Source organism: Phymastichus coffea, unplaced genomic scaffold (genome assembly GCF_024137745.1).
Source record: "Phymastichus coffea isolate CEN01 unplaced genomic scaffold, Cenicafe_Pcof_1.1 PCOF00003, whole genome shotgun sequence".
In the NCBI taxonomy this organism is placed as follows: Eukaryota; Metazoa; Arthropoda; class Insecta; order Hymenoptera; family Eulophidae; genus Phymastichus; species Phymastichus coffea.
In genome coordinates this window covers 3,119,715-3,137,240 of record NW_026706814.1, presented here as the reverse complement: position 1 = coordinate 3,137,240, position 17,526 = coordinate 3,119,715, and the positions used below count along the sequence as shown (strand labels likewise).

Here is a 17,526-nt window from a genome sequence, read left to right as displayed (position 1 = left end):
ACGTTACACTCGATAAAAATAACCGAACGAGCAATATCAATGCTCAATAGGGACAGAGGTGAGCAGAACAATGACTGACACTTTAATAACTGTAGAGGTAAATTTTATTAATGAACAAGCAAACAATTTTTCAGTTATCTCGAAGTTTGTCCCTCGCATCATGAATTCGCGCGCACTTACAAAAGAACAAGATTGTGCTTTCGCACGTGATTACAAAAAAATAAGATTGTGCTCGACCACTTGCCTATTTGGACGAAAGAAACTCGTACCACTGAAAACTCGACGAACAGCAATGACGCCAGAGCCCGCGCATCATCCCCCTCTTCCATCCTTCGCTACGTCAGAAAGTCGGTTAAGGGCTACTCCCACTGCGCACCGCGCGCTCACCAACCGCTTTCGCAACCTTTGTCCTATTCATCTCTTCATCTTCTGGCCATTTTCCAGTCCCACAACCTGCCAGACGAAAGGTCGACCTTTCGGCCTGCCCCTCTCGTATAAAGCGGTCTACAGTTCTAAGGAACTACGATCCTGAGAGGTCTGGCGGTCTTCAAGAATCATTTCTCGAAACCGATATGTGGCTATCACGGCTACGACAATGCTTTTACGCTCGTGCTCGTTATAGGGTGGGGGAAGAAAGTATACCAAGAGGGTAGCCGAAAACGGTAGCACATGTTCATTGAACTAGGCCCTCAACTGATCACAATAACATCGATCGGCGCTGAATGGGCACAAGCGGCGCAGGTATGGGGGCTGCGTTATGGGTTTCTTTTGATCGGTGCTCAAAGCCTATTCGACAGACTCATTCACTGTGTTAATTGAATTGGGCCCACACTTAGTAGGCCGATCCCTCGCACGTATTGCACAGATGTCCAGTATGTACGAGTTACAGCGCGCGCTGTTCATTCGCGTTTTTAACAATACTACTGGTAATAATATTGTAGATTAATAGTTTTCTCCTGAATCAATTTCACATAATACTCGCTACGCTCGCTGTCTCGGCTGTTATGCTATCCTGCGATGAAAACATTTTCTCCTCTGGTGTAATGGTACTCGATACATTGCTGCCATATAAATTACTAATATATATATATATATATATATATATATATATATATATATTATTGAAATATGTTCGCGAAAGGTTCTTAATAACCATGATGTAAAATATACAATTGGTAATTTAAATATTAAAGTCGAATAAATAAAATTTAATGTTTGTTCTATTACAGGGATTTGGTGACAGATTATTGTCAGAAATACGCAGGATGGCACCAAAAGAAGTTAAAATTAGAGTAAGTAAATTTATTTATTTGTTTTTGACATTAACTTCAAAACACAATACAGATTAATATTATACAACATTGTTTTTCGGAGAAGTTTAGATACACCTGTGTACGGAGTTGAATAGACTTATTATTTACGGTTACTAAAATTTTGCTAGTATTAATCCCGCAATTATGAAATGAACATTATGTCATCTATAGTTAATATATCCTTATGCTGAGGTCGTAGTTTTAGTGAATACATTAAGTTAATGAAGGTCTGTTTGCCTTTTATTTGTCTAGCAAAATGAAATAGTGCTTTATTTGAGTCAAGATAGCTAATATATCGATAAGACATACGATAGCTCTTATTGTGAGCTGTAAGATCGTACTTCCTGGCGAAAATACTACCTTAATAGTATAGCAATTGATGTTCTCGGCCATTTCTTCAAGCGACCACATGATTGTGGGTGCGTAGCGAAGGACTATTTTGTCACTAGTCCTTAGGGATCTAGTGTTCTCTCTCACCCTTTCGTAGTTATTTATTTATTATTTATTTATTTCTTAACTAGAGAAAAATATATATTACGAAATTAGTAATAATATAAAAGTACATTACAATATAATATTGCAACCTAGCAGAGAAAGTTGATTTCCTTCTCGCTGGTCTGGGATACAAACTAAAATTTAAACTACTAATCTAATAATTAAATATAAATTAAAAATATAAAATAATTGTTAATTTTTCGTGGTCCGGTTGTACATTATTAGTTTTCACTAATATGTCAAGCAAGCCATTAATATAGTGTACTTTGTTGTTAAATCTTTACCAAAATCTTGTCAGCATAAGTCTGGTTGTAGTACGATAATTTATTGTTGCCTTTTTGTCTCTCGCATAAATGATCCCTTCTATATAGTTGAGTTTTGCTGGACACGTAAGTCCACCAACGAATGTTATTCTGTAGTAAGGGAACATTTCTTTATGTTGTATTATAACGGGATTTTGACTCGACATTTCGGCTCGTTAGCATAAAAAGTTGAGGGTTAATTTTAGAGAAAATACGCGAAGACGGACAGCTTGGTGCAGGCAAGCTCGTCTGGTACGACAGCTCAGCTTCTCCGCGGCGGTCAAGCTCCTATGGCCAGCTAGAGTGTCGTGCAGCTCAATGCCAAAGTCGAGAGGTGTAATTAATATTAACGATAGGTGGTGTGGTCGCGTAAGTTGAGGTTACCAGAAGCAAGGTAAACAATAATGAGCAAGTGAAAGTAAAGATATTTATAGAAGAATAAGCGTAGTAAAAGTACAGATGACAGCGAGGTAGAGAGAGAGAGAGAGAGAGAGAGAGAGAGAGAGAGAGAGAGAGAGAGAGAGAGAGACAAAAAGAGAGAGCATGTGCCTTGTGAGATCAAATATGTGTGTTTGTGTGTATGTGTGTGTGTGTGTGTGTGTGTGTGTGTGTGTGTGTGTGTGTGTGTGTGTGTGTGTGTGTGTATTTTATCCGAAAAGGTGGAGAATGCTTTTTACGCACCATGACAGGAGCCTTGCGGGGCTCCTCGTGTGTGGGGCTCGCCAAGTTATTTGCATCACTTGCCTGATCAGATGGTACGACCAGATTCTACTTCTTCCGAAGTAAAAGCCCTACCCACCAAACTCCAGCCTCTTTATCTTCTGTAGTCCTCTTATCCCCCGCGGAAATGCCGCTAGGTATTACTTCACGGGGAGGCACTAGCATTTCGCTTTTCCTTCTATCTTGCCTTCCCTACGTCCCCCAATCACCGCGAGGTGGTTGAAGGATCGGGCTAAGGTTGTCGTCTTCTTCTTACTGCATCATTGAATCGTCTTCTTCTTTCTGCATCGTCCGGTCGTCTTCTTCATACAGCATCGTCCGGTCATCCTCTGGACAGACTCGACCTCGACACCTACGTTCCTCTGCATCGGGTGAGGGAGTCTGAGCTCAACCCAATGGCCTTCGCTGACCTGCTATGGCAAGGGAGCATTTAAGGAGGCAGGTGCCTTGTTATCCTATAGATAGTCTCTACTCCAGAGCCTACGTTCCTCTGCATCGGTTGGAGGAGACTGAGCTCAATCCAGTCACCTACGTTCCTCTGCATCAGCGAGGGGAGCTAACTGTTCTACAGTCTGGCGCCCCGCACTCCTACTTCTTTCCTCTCTCCTCTTTTTCTCTTCATTCCGAAGCTCTGTGATCACTTTTCTAGCAAAATCTGTTGTGGCGTTCCATGTCTCCTGGGATGCAAGCATCTTTTGCACCAGGTTGCCTGGCATGATCGCCGCGTCGATTGTGCTTTCAAGCTGTCGTCGTTGGTGGTCAAATTTTGGGCACGTGAAGAATACATGCCGCGTGTCCTCCTTTATTCCGTAGCATCTTGGACATTCTGGTGAGTCCTCATGCTTGTACTTGTACAAGAATTGCCGGAAACATCCGTGTCCAGTAAGCATATGTGCCAGGTAGTAGTTGAGATCCCCATGTTTGCGATTCACCCATTCCGCTATTTTTGGGATGAGTTCATGGGTCCATCTGCCCTTTTCCGAGCTGTCTCACTGTGTCTGCCAGCATTGGAGGCTCTTCTGCCTTTCTCTCTTTCTGCAGTCATCTTTGTCTGCTTCTCTACTGTTCCGGTGGTGGTAAATCCTTTTTTGTTCTTCGGCCAAGATTTCGATTGGTAGCGGACCGGATATCACGTGCGCAGCGTCCCTGGAGACGATCCTGAATGTACTTGCCTACGATCACGAGAGCAATGTCGTCTGCAAATGCAACGGCTATTACCATCCTTGGTGTTTTTAGGTTGAGGAGGCCGTTGTACATGACGATCCACAGGAGTGGTCCAAGTACTGAGCCTTGCGGCACTCCTCCACCGACCTTGTATACCTTCGGTCCGTCGTTTGTATCATACTGTAGGATTCTATCAGTACTAGCTAGCTATCAGTTTCCGCAAGTACTTTGGGACATTCATGAGCTCAAGGGCTTTCATGATCTTGTCCCACTTTGCAGAGTTGAAGGCATTCTTCATGTCGAGCGTCACTACAGCACAGTAGTTTTTGTCACCTTTTTCCCATCGGTCTTCTGAAATCGCATCCCTGACGATTTTAACTACTAGATTGATAGCATCAACGATTGACCTTCCTTTCCGAAATCCAAACTACCTGTCGGAGAGGTGTCTTTCAGCTATCACTTCGATTCTCGTGTATATGATCCTTTCTAGGATCTTACCCATCGAATCGAGCATGCAGAGAGGACGGTAAGATGATGGTTCGTCCGGTGGCTTTTTCCCTTTTAAAAGGAGGACCAGCCTCTGCAGCTTCCATTGAGCAGGAAAGTAGGTCTCTTGGATGCACCTGTTGTACATGTGGAGGAACATTTCCGGCGCTATCTTTATTGCCTTTTTTAGTGCGATGTTCGGTTTACCGTCGGTCCGGGGGCTCTCTTGTTCCCTAGTCTGGCACTCGCAGCTTTTAGTTCCTCTAAAGTTATCGGTGGTACCGGCTCTTCTAACATAGGGGCATCAAGCTGTTGCGACGATTGCTCTGGAAAAAGATTTGTCACAATCTTCTCCAGTAGGACCGGGCACGTGGGTGAGGACAGTGGTTGTGACTTAACCCTTTTCATCACCACCTTGTAGGGTCTTCCCCACAGATCGCTTTCTATTTCTTCGTGGAGTTCTATCCAGGAGTGTGCCTTGCTACTTTTAATTGCCTTAGCCAGTTGGTTCCGCGCTACGTTGTAAGAGTCTTTGAGATCTCTGTAGTTTAGCTCCTTCCTGGCTCGCGTGGCTTTTCTTCTTGCTCAAATGCTGTCCTGTCTTCTTTTGTCAATTTTGGCGTTCCACTAGTACATGGGCGGGTGATCGTTGTTAGGTCGCTTTTGTGACATCGTAGCGTTGCATGCAGAGACAACTCTACGAATTACTTCTTCTGCCTCTTCATGTGCACTATTGGCTGCGACATGTCTAATATCTAGTGCTACTTCGAATAGCTCGGCGTCAAACTTGTTGGCGTTCCATCCTCTGAGGTACGTCCTTTTGGTTGTCTATTGCTCGTCCTTCTGCTTGAATGTCTCTTTTTAGCTTCACTAGCTATAACGGTCCAGCTGATGAGGCGATGGTCACACATGTTCATAATGTCATGGAACTTCCATTCGTTTCCTCCTCTAGCTAGTTTGGAGCTAACCCAGGTGAGGTCTACGATCGAACTCCCATTTACCGTCTGAAACGTCGGGAGAGTTCCGGTGTTCAGGAGGACCATGTCCAAGCAGGACATTGCCAACAATAGTTCGTTACCTCGTACATCCGTTTTCTTGCTACCCCATTCAACTACCCAAGCGTTGAAGTCACCTGCTATGACATTGGGGGAGTGCTCCTTTGCGTCTTCGACCAGTCTGTCAAGCAAATTCGTAAATTCACCGATATTGAGACTGGGAGGGGCATAGACGCTGTAGAAGTTCACGTTCCCGAGCTTAGCCCTCACGAATCCCCTTTGTGTATTGTCTACCCGATCTTCAAATGTCTGGTTTCTACAAGACCAGATGGCAGCCTTGCCTGTGGCATCTGTCACCCATGCCTGCGTGCTAGGTCTCCTATACGGGTCAGCAATGTTGACCAGATCTGTTTTCATCTCTCTGACCGTTTGGGTCAGCAGGTCGTGCGCCCCCTTACAGTGATTTAGGTTGTGCTATGTCACTTTCATCTTTTTCTGACTGGTTGGCTCTTATTCTTCGCGTGGAAGGCAGCACATTTGTAGCTTGCTACCACGTGATGGTGGTCTTTGCCCCTTTCAGCACATAAAGAGCAGTGCGGGTCTTTCTGGTAGTCAGCGATTTTATGTCCTGCCTGGCCACATTTGAGGCAGAGGTCAGATCTGTCGATCTGACTCGGGCATTTACTGGCAGTGTTCCCCGTATTCCAATACTTGTAACATTTCTGCAGTTTTATAACTTCCCTGATAGAACAGTTTACCAGGCCAATCCGGATTACGCCCCGCTCTTCTACTACTTTACGCGCCACTTCGTCTGGTAGCTTGACCGATGCTATCAGAGTTCCCTTGTAGGCCGGCCGAAGTGCTCTAATGGCGTCGTCGGTGATTATGAATTCGTTACCCGCTACTCTCTGAAGAGCTGCTTTGACTTCCGGTCTCGTAGTTGTCTCCTCGATGTCCCTTATTGATAGTTCCACTTCGTGTGTCTTGCCGGATACGATTGCCTGGCCAGCTAGTACATCAGTTACCTTTTTTTGAAGAGATTCCAGCTTCTCTCCGCTATCCCTGTTAAGCACTATCAGTAAATGGTCATTGTTGGTTCTTCTGACCTTGTCGACATTTCCATCCAATCCTTCATCTGCTAGTCCTTTCTTGATTTCTCTCAGAATATCAGCGTATGTGGTACTACTCTGGGCGCTAATGAAGAGTGCCTTTGGTAGCACCTTCTTCTTACGCTGATTGGGAGCTTTCTTCGTTTTTCCTTCTCCTTTGGCTCGCTTTTTTTTTTCCCTTCGTGTTCTGTTGCCACTCCATTTCTTCGCTTTTTTCCGAGACTACCTGTGCGGGTTTCTCTTCCTGGTTTTTTCCAGTCTGAGGGTCGCTACCGTTGACAGTGGTGCCTTTTGCCCTGAGAGGCTGTGCCAGTTAGTCTTTTCTGGCATCTGGATCAACTCCTTGCGGACACCGCCGAGTTGCTGGACTCTTTGTGGTTAGCCAGTATTTCAGTCTTTTTCTCTGGTGCCGCTGTTGTGGGATTGATACTCTTCGATGCAGCCTTCATTAGTTTCCGTATTTGGTTAAAGGACTTCTCGATTCCGTTTACCATCCTACGGGTTTCCGCGGTAATCGTTCTTCGGATTTTCCCATCCGGCATTTTCTCTTTCAGATGCTCGATAAGTTCAGCTATCAGCTGTTCGTGTTCCTCCCATGCACTATGCTTTTTTGGCTTTGGCGCGAGTTTGAAAAGAGCATTCCGAGATCCTCCATCTCTTGAATCTTCTTGGGATGTTTTATGCGGGCTGCCGTTCCTTAGCTCTCCTGTAGAGTTTTCCATTGCGGCATTCGCCAGGTTCCCTACGAATGCGCTGGTTCGTTGTTCTGGTGGCGCTTGGAGGCCCGTACTATTTCTTACAGCATACATGGGTGATTGGTCTTCCCCATATCCAATTTGAAGACCTGTAGTGGCCATCGGGTCTAGATCTTGATTGTTACCCCGATCGGAACCACTAGGAGGACCTCCGCTGAGCGGATTACCTCCATGGGTATTTAAATCCGTGGCTTGATCTCCTATATTCAAGTTTTTTATCGGGGTTGACTTTCCCTATCTGGTTTTGGTTCGCCCTGGATATTTGATTTCTCCAGTACCCTCCATATCTGGAGAGCTTTCACCTATCCACCGCCTGGGGAGGCACCCAGTAGGGGTCCAGCAACCCCCTTGGGTGTGTGTGTGTGTGTGTATGTGTGCGTGTGTGTGTATATATAGAGTCATACGACCGGTATTACATTGACACAGCCCTGGTCGTCGCTCGATCTCGCTGCAAGTGCACGAGTAACTCCTTAGGGTGAGTACGGGCGGTAAAATACCACGTGTTTCTCCGCATATAATGGAATGTAAATCTGAGATGGAAAAGGTATATAGCGAGTAGCAATTCCACTTTTTATAGTACATTTGTTTTATACTTGCAAGGTGATATGAAGACAATATCATCTACAATAACTATATCTTTGTGTTTTGGCTGAAGTTTTAATAAGTATACTGAATTGGTAAAAGATAGTTTTCCTTGAAAATTTCTATCGAAAAAAAGGATTGCTGTGTTGCTTTCAATCCAGTTTATATCTCTGTATGTTATTTTGTAACAATTAGATTGAAGAATGGGTTTACCAGAGGCTGGTTTAACTTTTAATGTTTTTGTCTGTATACTATTAACTTCAATCGTTTTATCTATTATTTCAAAGATTATTTCAATGGGTTTATAAAGCAATATGTTGATGTTTGCTAGAGATTCTGTTTCAGTGTGTACTGCTTCTATAGAATTTATAGGTTTAAACCCTGTTTGATATAGTTTTTTGCAATCGTCTATATTTCTTTTAGTTTCATTTTTTGTTTGTTTATTGCATTGGTTTCTGCCATTTATCTATCTTGACTAACTATTTTGATTATTATATTTCATTTATTTTTTATATTTGTTTAACGTCACTTTATTTATGCTCCATCAGTACTAATCAGCGACAAAGGCTTACAATGTGTTTGAGAACAAAGCACATGAAACTTTTTTGAGTGGCGCTTGTATTAATTAGCAGGGACTGGGAATCGGACCCGAGCCTACTCTTTCATGTTAATAATAATTATTATTGTTAATAATAATTATTATTAACAATATCTGCGGGGTCCCTGGCTTAACCCTTTGGCACCTTGGCCTAACCCTTTCATGTTTATTATTAATGTGAATAATTATTTATATTTTTTGAGGAAAAGTTTTATATTGAGAAAGGTTCTTAGGGCCCAAAGTCCCTAGGGGCCCTAGTGATTTCTGTCTCATTCATTCAAAAAAAGTTATACATACAGGGTGAACCATTTTAATCGAGGTGGCCAATTATTTCGTTCCGGAAGCATGATAGCGAAAAATAGTTCGGATAAAAATTTTAGGGTTTGGAGGGGTATATGAACTTGAGTTTTAAGGTTATTTGTAGGTCAACTTTGTTTTTTTTAAATGGAAACCCCTATTTTTGAGCCAAGATTTGAATAGAACGGGAAATTTTACGTTCAAAACATGTAATATGTGTGGGGACCAAATGACCCCCACCCCACCCCCAAAGTTATTTCGAGGTCAATCTTACTTTTTAAATGGGATCCCTCATTTTTCGTCGTACGTTTGAATTCTAAGTGAAATTGTATGTTCATATAATGGGATATTTATGAGGTGCGAATGACTAAAGTCCAACTATAGTTAGATGGTTAACAATAAAATAAGAATTTAGCGTTTTTATTACAATTGATGATGAATTCGAGGTGTTCCTGCCCAAAAGAATAAATATAGTTCATTAAAGTGATGAAAAAATGCTGAATAACCTACACTAAACCAGTGACAGGGAAGAGCTCTTCATTTTTCATATTGTTGGTTCAAACTTTGAATTTAAAAATAATTGTAACATTAGCGAATAATTAATGTATTGTAAGACTATTGTAAATAGCTGCTTTATAATTAAAAAAATATATTAATATCTAATCGAATAGTCTTTGTTCCTTTATTTCACTATCGTCTTATTTCTTTTTCTGGAGAGGTAAAAGAAGTCAATAACGTATCCCTTTCAAATGAGTTTTGACTTATGATTGTAAAGGTGACTCATGAGTGACTATTCGAAAGGAAGTACACAGGTAAGAGCGAAGATTGGAGCTCTCACTATTCCTATAACTAACCTTAAGTTCCCGATAGAGGGCAGTCGTTCAACTCCTAATATATTTATAAGAAGGATGCATAGCTTGTGCTATTCACAACTTAGAATCACAACGTAGATCACACCTTGTGAATCCCAGAAAACGGTGGCCATCACCTTTCCGGCTGATGGGGCAGTCTTCGCCTTCTTCGGAGCACTTTCGCCGGGTAAAGTCCACTGTTTCGACTGTTCCTTGGTCTCTGGTGTATACCAGTGGATCCATGTTTCGTCGACTGTCACGAAATGACGCAGAAACTCCTTCGGATTGCGCTTAAACAGCGTCAGACATTGCTCTGAAATTGTCTCACGGTTGCGCTTGTTGTCCGGAGTGAACAAACACGGCATCCATCGCGTCAACAGCTTTCTCATGCCCAAAATTTCATGCAGGACATGACCCACGCGGTCTTTTGAGATGCCTACGATCTTAGCTATCTCGCGCACCTTCAATCGTCGATCTGCCAATACGAGATCGTGAATTTTTGTCATGTTTACCTCCGTGGTAGCCGTTTTCGGAGCACCTGGACCTGGCTCTTCAAAAATCGACGTGCGGCCACGTTGAAACTCGTTAAACCAATTTTTGACGGTCGCCATCGAAGGAGAAGAGTCACCGTACACAGCACCCAAGCGCTTTTTGATTTCGCTGCACGATTTCCCTTCCAAAAACAAGAATCGAATCACCGACCGATACCGCTCTTTTTCCATTTTTCAAAAATCAACGGACACACTTGCTTTGACACGCTCTCAAAAATAAACTACAACTCCGATCCGGCTGAAATCTTGACAGTAACCATCGAGAAGGTTGTACTACGTGATAAAATATTTCTTTTGCGAGAGTGGCGTCATCGGGCGGTGAGGCTAAGTACTTATCGGACCACCCTCGTATATGCACTTAACAAACTAAAAATCTGAGTGGAGGTGGAAGAAACAGCAAGAAGAGGGAGGAAGCAATCGTGGCGACTCGAAAAAAGTGTGTAGGTGAAAGAAGAAAAAGAAGAGGAAGGCGGACGTGGCGGCTTGAAAAAAGTCTATTAGTAGTAGTAGGGTAAAGGTCATAAAAGTGAGATAAGAGAACGTCATTCTGTGAGAAGAATCATCACTAGTAGTATCCATTTCCTTCTCCACTATTTTCAAGTCTTCGATAGCAAGATGGCCTTTGAAATGTTAAATAAAATTGCTATAAATCCCTTTGATCCACTACCCGAGAAAAATCATTATGAGCTTGAACAAAATCGTTGTTATTTAGTGACAGAATTTAAGGAAGAAGATAATAATCGAATCCTTTTGAGCTCGAAGCTGAATTCCAAATTATTTTATCAGACCGAATTTTAAGAGCCATCATGAAACATTAAAATCTTTATATATTACGAACGGAACATGTACAAAGATATAGTTTACAGATTGAATATCATAACGCTGGTAGATTTCAATTTATTATTTAATATAACAAATGTATCTTTATTTCAATAAAGCTTGTACAATAAATTTACCATATAATATAGTGTGCAGAGGTAAATGCGTCACGGGTGTTTTTACTAAAGCAGGTTTCGGCTTGTTCTAATGGATTCGTAAGTGGTGATGCTCAAATAGAAGTATCTCACAGATAAGAGCAAAGTTTGGGGCTCTTATCATTAAAAAATAAAAAAAAAATTATTTTTTATTATTATTATGATGAAAGGTGATGAAGTTTTATACTTTGATAGTTTTGGCAATCTTCAACCTCCTACAGATTTATTACTTTATGTCAAAGTCAAAAGACTATAATATATCATAACTATATGAGATATCAAGATTTAAATACCTCTAACTACGGACACCTTTGGCTAAACTTTCTTTTGAATAAACTATAAATAGATGTAATAAACTATGAATAGAAAACAGTTATTTTATTAAAAACTCTGATGGAGAACACACTAACATTGAGTCTGTTAGAAAATTCATTAGTTCTTGAAGCAAATTATTCTCCGCCAATAGAGCTGACGCCTAATAAAAAATATGTACTAGGCTTAGTGGAGCTATGAACATTTAATTCAATACTGAATATTGACATAGGCAATAATAAGTTTTATGTTGGTAAACACGAAATCGTTTTACCGACAGGTAGCTATAAGATAACAATATTACTACAAGAAACGCTAACGCTTTATGAAATATCAATTAGTTTAAAACCAAACAATAATACTCTACGTAGTGTTATTCAGTATAGTCAAAAAATTAATTTCAAACTAAAAGATTCTATTGGTTCAATTTTAGGCTTTACTAGACGAGTAGCTATCTGCAAACGAAACTCATAGTTCTCATTCACCTGTAACTATACTCAAAGTAAACGCTTTACGCGTAAAGTGTAATATTACTACAGGTTCTTATATAAACGAACGTAAAGTGCATATACTCGTTCACATGAACATTTTCAGTAGTACTACATGGATAAAAAACATTGAAGTACCTTCATACATAATTTATTTGCCAGTTGCCGTGAGAAGTATTGATCATTTAGAAATACGTATTGTTGATAAAGATGGAAGCCTAGTTAATTTTCGAGGAGAAGTCATCACAGTACGTTTTCACATCAAAGCAATATGGTGATAAGAATCATATTTAACAACAAAATTGGACGAGGATATATGAATAAACTGAAATGTCAGTCAGTGATCAGTCGACCGCGAGCTACCATAGCGCTTACACGTCAGAACATTCAGTTCCTGAAAAGCCTGGGACTTAAAGTAAAAGGAAATACATCTTCTGGCGGAAAGTATCGTGTATATTAGTGTGTTGCTTACATCAAAATGGACGAAATTCTAAATATTCATTCAGGTGGTACATTCGATAAGTCGATAACTCATTACGAAGTTCATGCGCATTAACCTTATTCATTATCATATTTAAATAATAATGATGAAGTTCGTATCTCAATTCAACATCAAGATTTATCCATACTTCTATCTTGCAGTATAATTCATATTTGCGGCAAATTAATGCTACACATATCTCTCTCGTGCTCTCTCACGTGTTCTAGCAAAAATGAAGGAATGCATTATTTATTTTTGAAGTTTATTTTATTTTATTTTGTAAATTTTACTAATATATTTTAAAATATTATCATTATTTGAATTTTCTTTTGTTTGATCCAACGATCTTCGAAGGGCGAGTTGGCTTCCTGACCGCTGGTTGGGCTGGAATCAGAATTATTTCTAGACTAACAGACTGGACATTTTTCACCGTCGGTCTCGTCAGAATATTTCTCTACAAAAAAAATATTAATTTTAATTTATATTTATGGATAATTTACTGATCATTTATGTAATTTAAATACTTATCACAGCCGTTAAATCAAATTGAAAAACTTTAAAATGCAATATCTCAAAGAAAAATTAAGCTATTCAAATAAACTCAACGGCAGTTAAACTCAAAAAACAAATAAACTCATCACAGTCCTACAAGATTTTTGCACAAGCAAACCATATATGGTTTCCCGAAGAATTTTTGGCTCTGAAACCGAATCCGGCCTCAGAATTGCTCCAGCACGTCAGAATTATGAGATATCCTAACCTAAAAGTGCAAAAATAGGCATTTTTGGACGTTTTTGAGGTTATGTAGCACTACGACATTCTCTATACACAAAAAACTACATACAACATCTTAAAGTAGCAGCCTACCCCATTGGAATGTCGTTGAGTTTATTTGAATAGCTTAATTTTTCTTTGAGATATTGCATTTTAAAGTTTTTCAATTTCGTGACTATTGTACCTTTCAGAACATACGACAATGTTCTGAACAACGTATCGACGAGAAATTTTTTATCAAGCGACTTCAATCAACTACAGTCCCTCAAGAAAACTAAGGCACACACTATAGATAAGCTAACCGACTTTAATCCTAATAAACATCATTACTCCAAACCCTTACAAACCATCCCTACTAACCCAACCCCCAAGAAGGCTAACCCACCTAACCCTGGGTAGAACGAGTTTAATCAAATGTTTTTCTATAAGACAATGAGGTTTGCAAGCACAGGTTGGCTAACACATCTTAATTTTAATATACCTAGTTTGGATAAACCCTTACAACCCTTATAAACCACCCATGCCTTCCCCCAAGCAATCTAACCCACCTAACCCTGGGTAGAGCGAGTTTGATCAAATTTTGTTCTATAAGACAGTAAGGTTTCCAAACACAAATAGGCATATATATCTCAAACTTGATGTACGGGACTTTTACAAACCCTTCCGACCCCTACAAACCACCCCTATCTACCCGCAAGCAAGCTTACCCGTTTAACCCTGGGTAGAGCGAATTCAGTTAACTGTTTTTCTATGACAAATCTCAACCTTGATATACCTAGTTCACAAAAACTCTTAAAACTCTTATGAACCACCCTTATCAACCTTAAAGTAGGCTAACCCACCTATCCCGGGGTAGTGCAAGTGAAATCGATGAATCGTATTTGAGTAGAGTGAATATGAGATTTTAAACGCTTCGACGTTGAATTCTGATACTTGTGTTGCCATTATAGTTTTATTACTATTCGTAGTGTTACTCTGTTTTCGATCGCTGCTATCAAAATGTACTGTTTTTGTATATTTGTTACCCGAAGCCATCATCCCTTGTGTACCATGTAAGAGGTAAAAAAGTGTGAAAAACATTAAAAACAAAGTTTTTTAAAAGGTTTTGTCTCTTGTTTATTTCATAAAAAAATACATACCTTATATACCTAAACCCGGTAAATCATCAATTTTTCAAGGTTCATTCACATGTTAATATCTACAAGTCTTATTAAATCAAGAACGATTAAACGAACTAGTAGCTACTTTAAAACTTTCAAAACAAAAGTCTGAACTTTTAGCATCACGACTTAGTGAGTGGAACTTGTTAGAACAGACAAAAATCACTGTACGAGGGTGGTCCGATAAGTACTTAGCCTCACCGCCCGATGGCGCCACTCTCGCAAAAGATATATTCTATCACGTAGTACAACCTTCTCGATGGTTACCGTCATGATTTCAGCCGGATCGGAGTTGTACTTTATTTTTGAGAGTATGTGAAAGCAAGTGTGTCCGTTGATTTTTGAAAAATGGAAAAAGAGCAGTATCGGTCGGTGATTCGATTCTTGTTTTTGGAAGGGAAATCGCGCAGCGAAATCAAAAAGCGCTTGAGAAAGCTGTCGACGCGATGGGTGCCGCGTTTGCTCACTCCGGACAACAAACGCAACCGTGAGACAAGTTCAGAGCAATGTCTAACGCTGTTTAAGCGCAATCCGAAGGAGTTTCTGCGTCGTTTCGTGACAGTCGACGAAACATGGATCCACTGGTATACACCAGAGACCAAGGAACAGTCGAAACTGTGGACTTTACCCGATGAAAGTGCTCCGAAGAAGGCGAAGACTGCCCCATCGGCCGGAAAGGTGATGGCCACCGTTTTCTGGGATTCAAAAGGTGTGATCTACATCGACTACCTGGAGAGGAGCAAAATGGTCACAGGGCTGTACTATGTCGAATTATTGGGCCGATTCGACATCGAATTGCAGAAAAAACGGCCTCATTTGGCGAAGAATAAAGTGCTCTTCCGCCATGACAGCGCACCGGCTCACACCTCCGCCGTCGCCATGGCCAAATTGGTCGAATTAGGCTACGAACTGCTGCCCCATCCACCGTATTCTCCAGATTTAGCCCCGTGAGACTTCTTTTTGTTTCCAAACTTGAAAAAGTCACTCGCCAGGCAGAAATTTGAGTCGTATAAGGAGGTAATCGCTGCCACGGAAGCCTACTTTTCAGACCTCGAGGAAACCTATTTTTCAGACGGGTTAAAGAAGTTGGAGCATCGCTGGGCCAAGTATATCGAACTAAAAGGAGACTATGTTGAAAAATAAAACGCCACTTTTCCAAAATTTTCGTTTTTCTTTTCTAGGCTAAGTACTTATCGGACCACCCTTGTATATCGTAACCGACTTGAAGATTTCGTAACTTTCTTTGACGCATCGGCAGAATTATACTTTTGTTCTGACATTGATGGATTTATGGGAAAAATGAAAATTAAACACATCCTAAATGAATGGAGACTCTTTATTGACAGTGGTAAATTAAGCTTAAAAGCAGTTTTGTTACATATAGGAAATAAATATCCCTCTATTCCAATAGGATATTCAAAAGTTCACAAAGAATCATATGATAGTGTTACGTCTCGTGCATCAACTACGAATAGCTAATGAATGAGACGTTCCAATATGTTGACTAGTGGTCGGATATGTCTCACTTATAATAAATATATGTAGAAATGTATGTCTGATGATTGTATTACCTTGATAATTGTAGCTTTTAATTGTGGATAAAATGTAGCAGGCTCTAACTGCTTGTTGGATTGTATGAGTGTAGCAGGCTCTAACTGCTTGTTGAATTGAATAGGATAGGTTGTTGAATAATACTTGCACGATATTACTTTGTAACAGTCGTGAGTTTATTAAGTAAAATGATCACCAATTGTCGGACCAGTGTGTACGGAGTTGAGTCTTACAGGTACTTATTGACTGACTGACTACTGATCAACTGACTCGTAATGATGTTCATTGCTTTTTATATGTTAATTTTCAGGTCAGTATTGAATTGTGACATTTTGTTTTTTGCTGAATATACATTCTTGTGCTCGGTGGCTTTATTTCGGAGTGCTATTTGTTTTGCGTTTTGTCAGCTTTCTGCTGACGTGTGAATATTTTAGCAGTTTTGAATTTCCTGAATATGCATTTGTTACAAAAGAGGATGTGTCGCAAGGTGTAACAACTTTATTTCGGAGTGTCATTTACCTCGCGTTTCGTCAGCTTTCTGCTGACTTGCGAATAGTTTTAGAAGCTTTGAATTTCACGAGTGTGCAGTTGTTACAAAAAGGATGCGTCGTAAGACGTAACACCCCAGGGCCTAAGACATTGCAATATGATTGCAATGTTTTGCATAAAAATACTCCTGAAATTCAAAGCTACTAGTTTGCGGTTTATACAGAGATTTTGTGGTATGTACATTTTATTTAGTATATAAGGAGTGCAGTTGCTCGACTTTGTACAGTTCAAGTTTTTCAGTTTACGATGTTCGGGTTCCCAAGGAAACGTTATTTCATGGTCTGTGTAAGTATTAAAGATTGATTGTACTTCTTATTGCCATGCTTTTTTTTTTTTTTTTTTTTTTGTTGTTATTTTTATTATATATATATATTTTTTTTTCTTTTTTAGTTTGCGGATTGGCAGCATTCACGTGCTGTGAAGAAAGCCAGACGAGAGGGCTTGCCCCTTCCTGCCGGGCCGAAACCCGGAACCCGGAAGTATGTGAGGATAGATGTAAGTATTTTGCAATGTATATTGGTATTTTTATATATATGGATTAATTTGTTTCCTGTTTGCTTTGTTAGTTTCAGAGATGGCAATTGGTGCGGACTCTACGGCATTGCGACCGAGTGACGCGCACGGCCTTCTTCCTGGGGGAGTATGGGCCAGACGAAGATACTTGGGGTCTTCGTGACTTATTTTTTTATGATTTGTTAGTTTATTGCAATGGTTTCCGTAGGGTATGCGTAGAAGTGTTTAGTGATTTTTATAATGTGATTGTAGGTCCAAGTGTGGACCACCGGTATGATTGCAATTGTATCTGAGTATGATTATATTTGCGAATATGCTTGTAATTTTGTAAAAATAAATATATATTTTTTTCTGTTTTTAGATAAAAAGAACAAATCTTTGTTTTTTTTTTATTTCAATTCCTTTGTCATCTCAGCCTAATATCCTAGAGCGAATATCTCGCTTCCCTCCCCGCTTAAAATGTGGCCATGACGTAAAGCATTTGGGGTACTGAACGACATGACAAT

The 17,526-nt window shown here is 40.2% G+C and overlaps 1 protein-coding gene across 4 annotated transcripts in view; it reads left to right on the top strand.

The window, feature by feature from the left end:
* The window catches only part of LOC131664602 (actin-related protein 1), a 462,784-nt gene that overhangs the window by 427,071 nt on the left and 18,187 nt on the right, over nt 1-17,526 (top strand). For all 4 annotated transcript variants that reach the window (XM_058935868.1, XM_058935859.1, XM_058935850.1 and 1 more), the window contains one exon: nt 1,230-1,292. In XM_058935868.1, the coding sequence (XP_058791851.1) occupies nt 1,230-1,292 (63 nt within the window). The remainder of the gene's footprint in view (nt 1-1,229; nt 1,293-17,526) is intronic.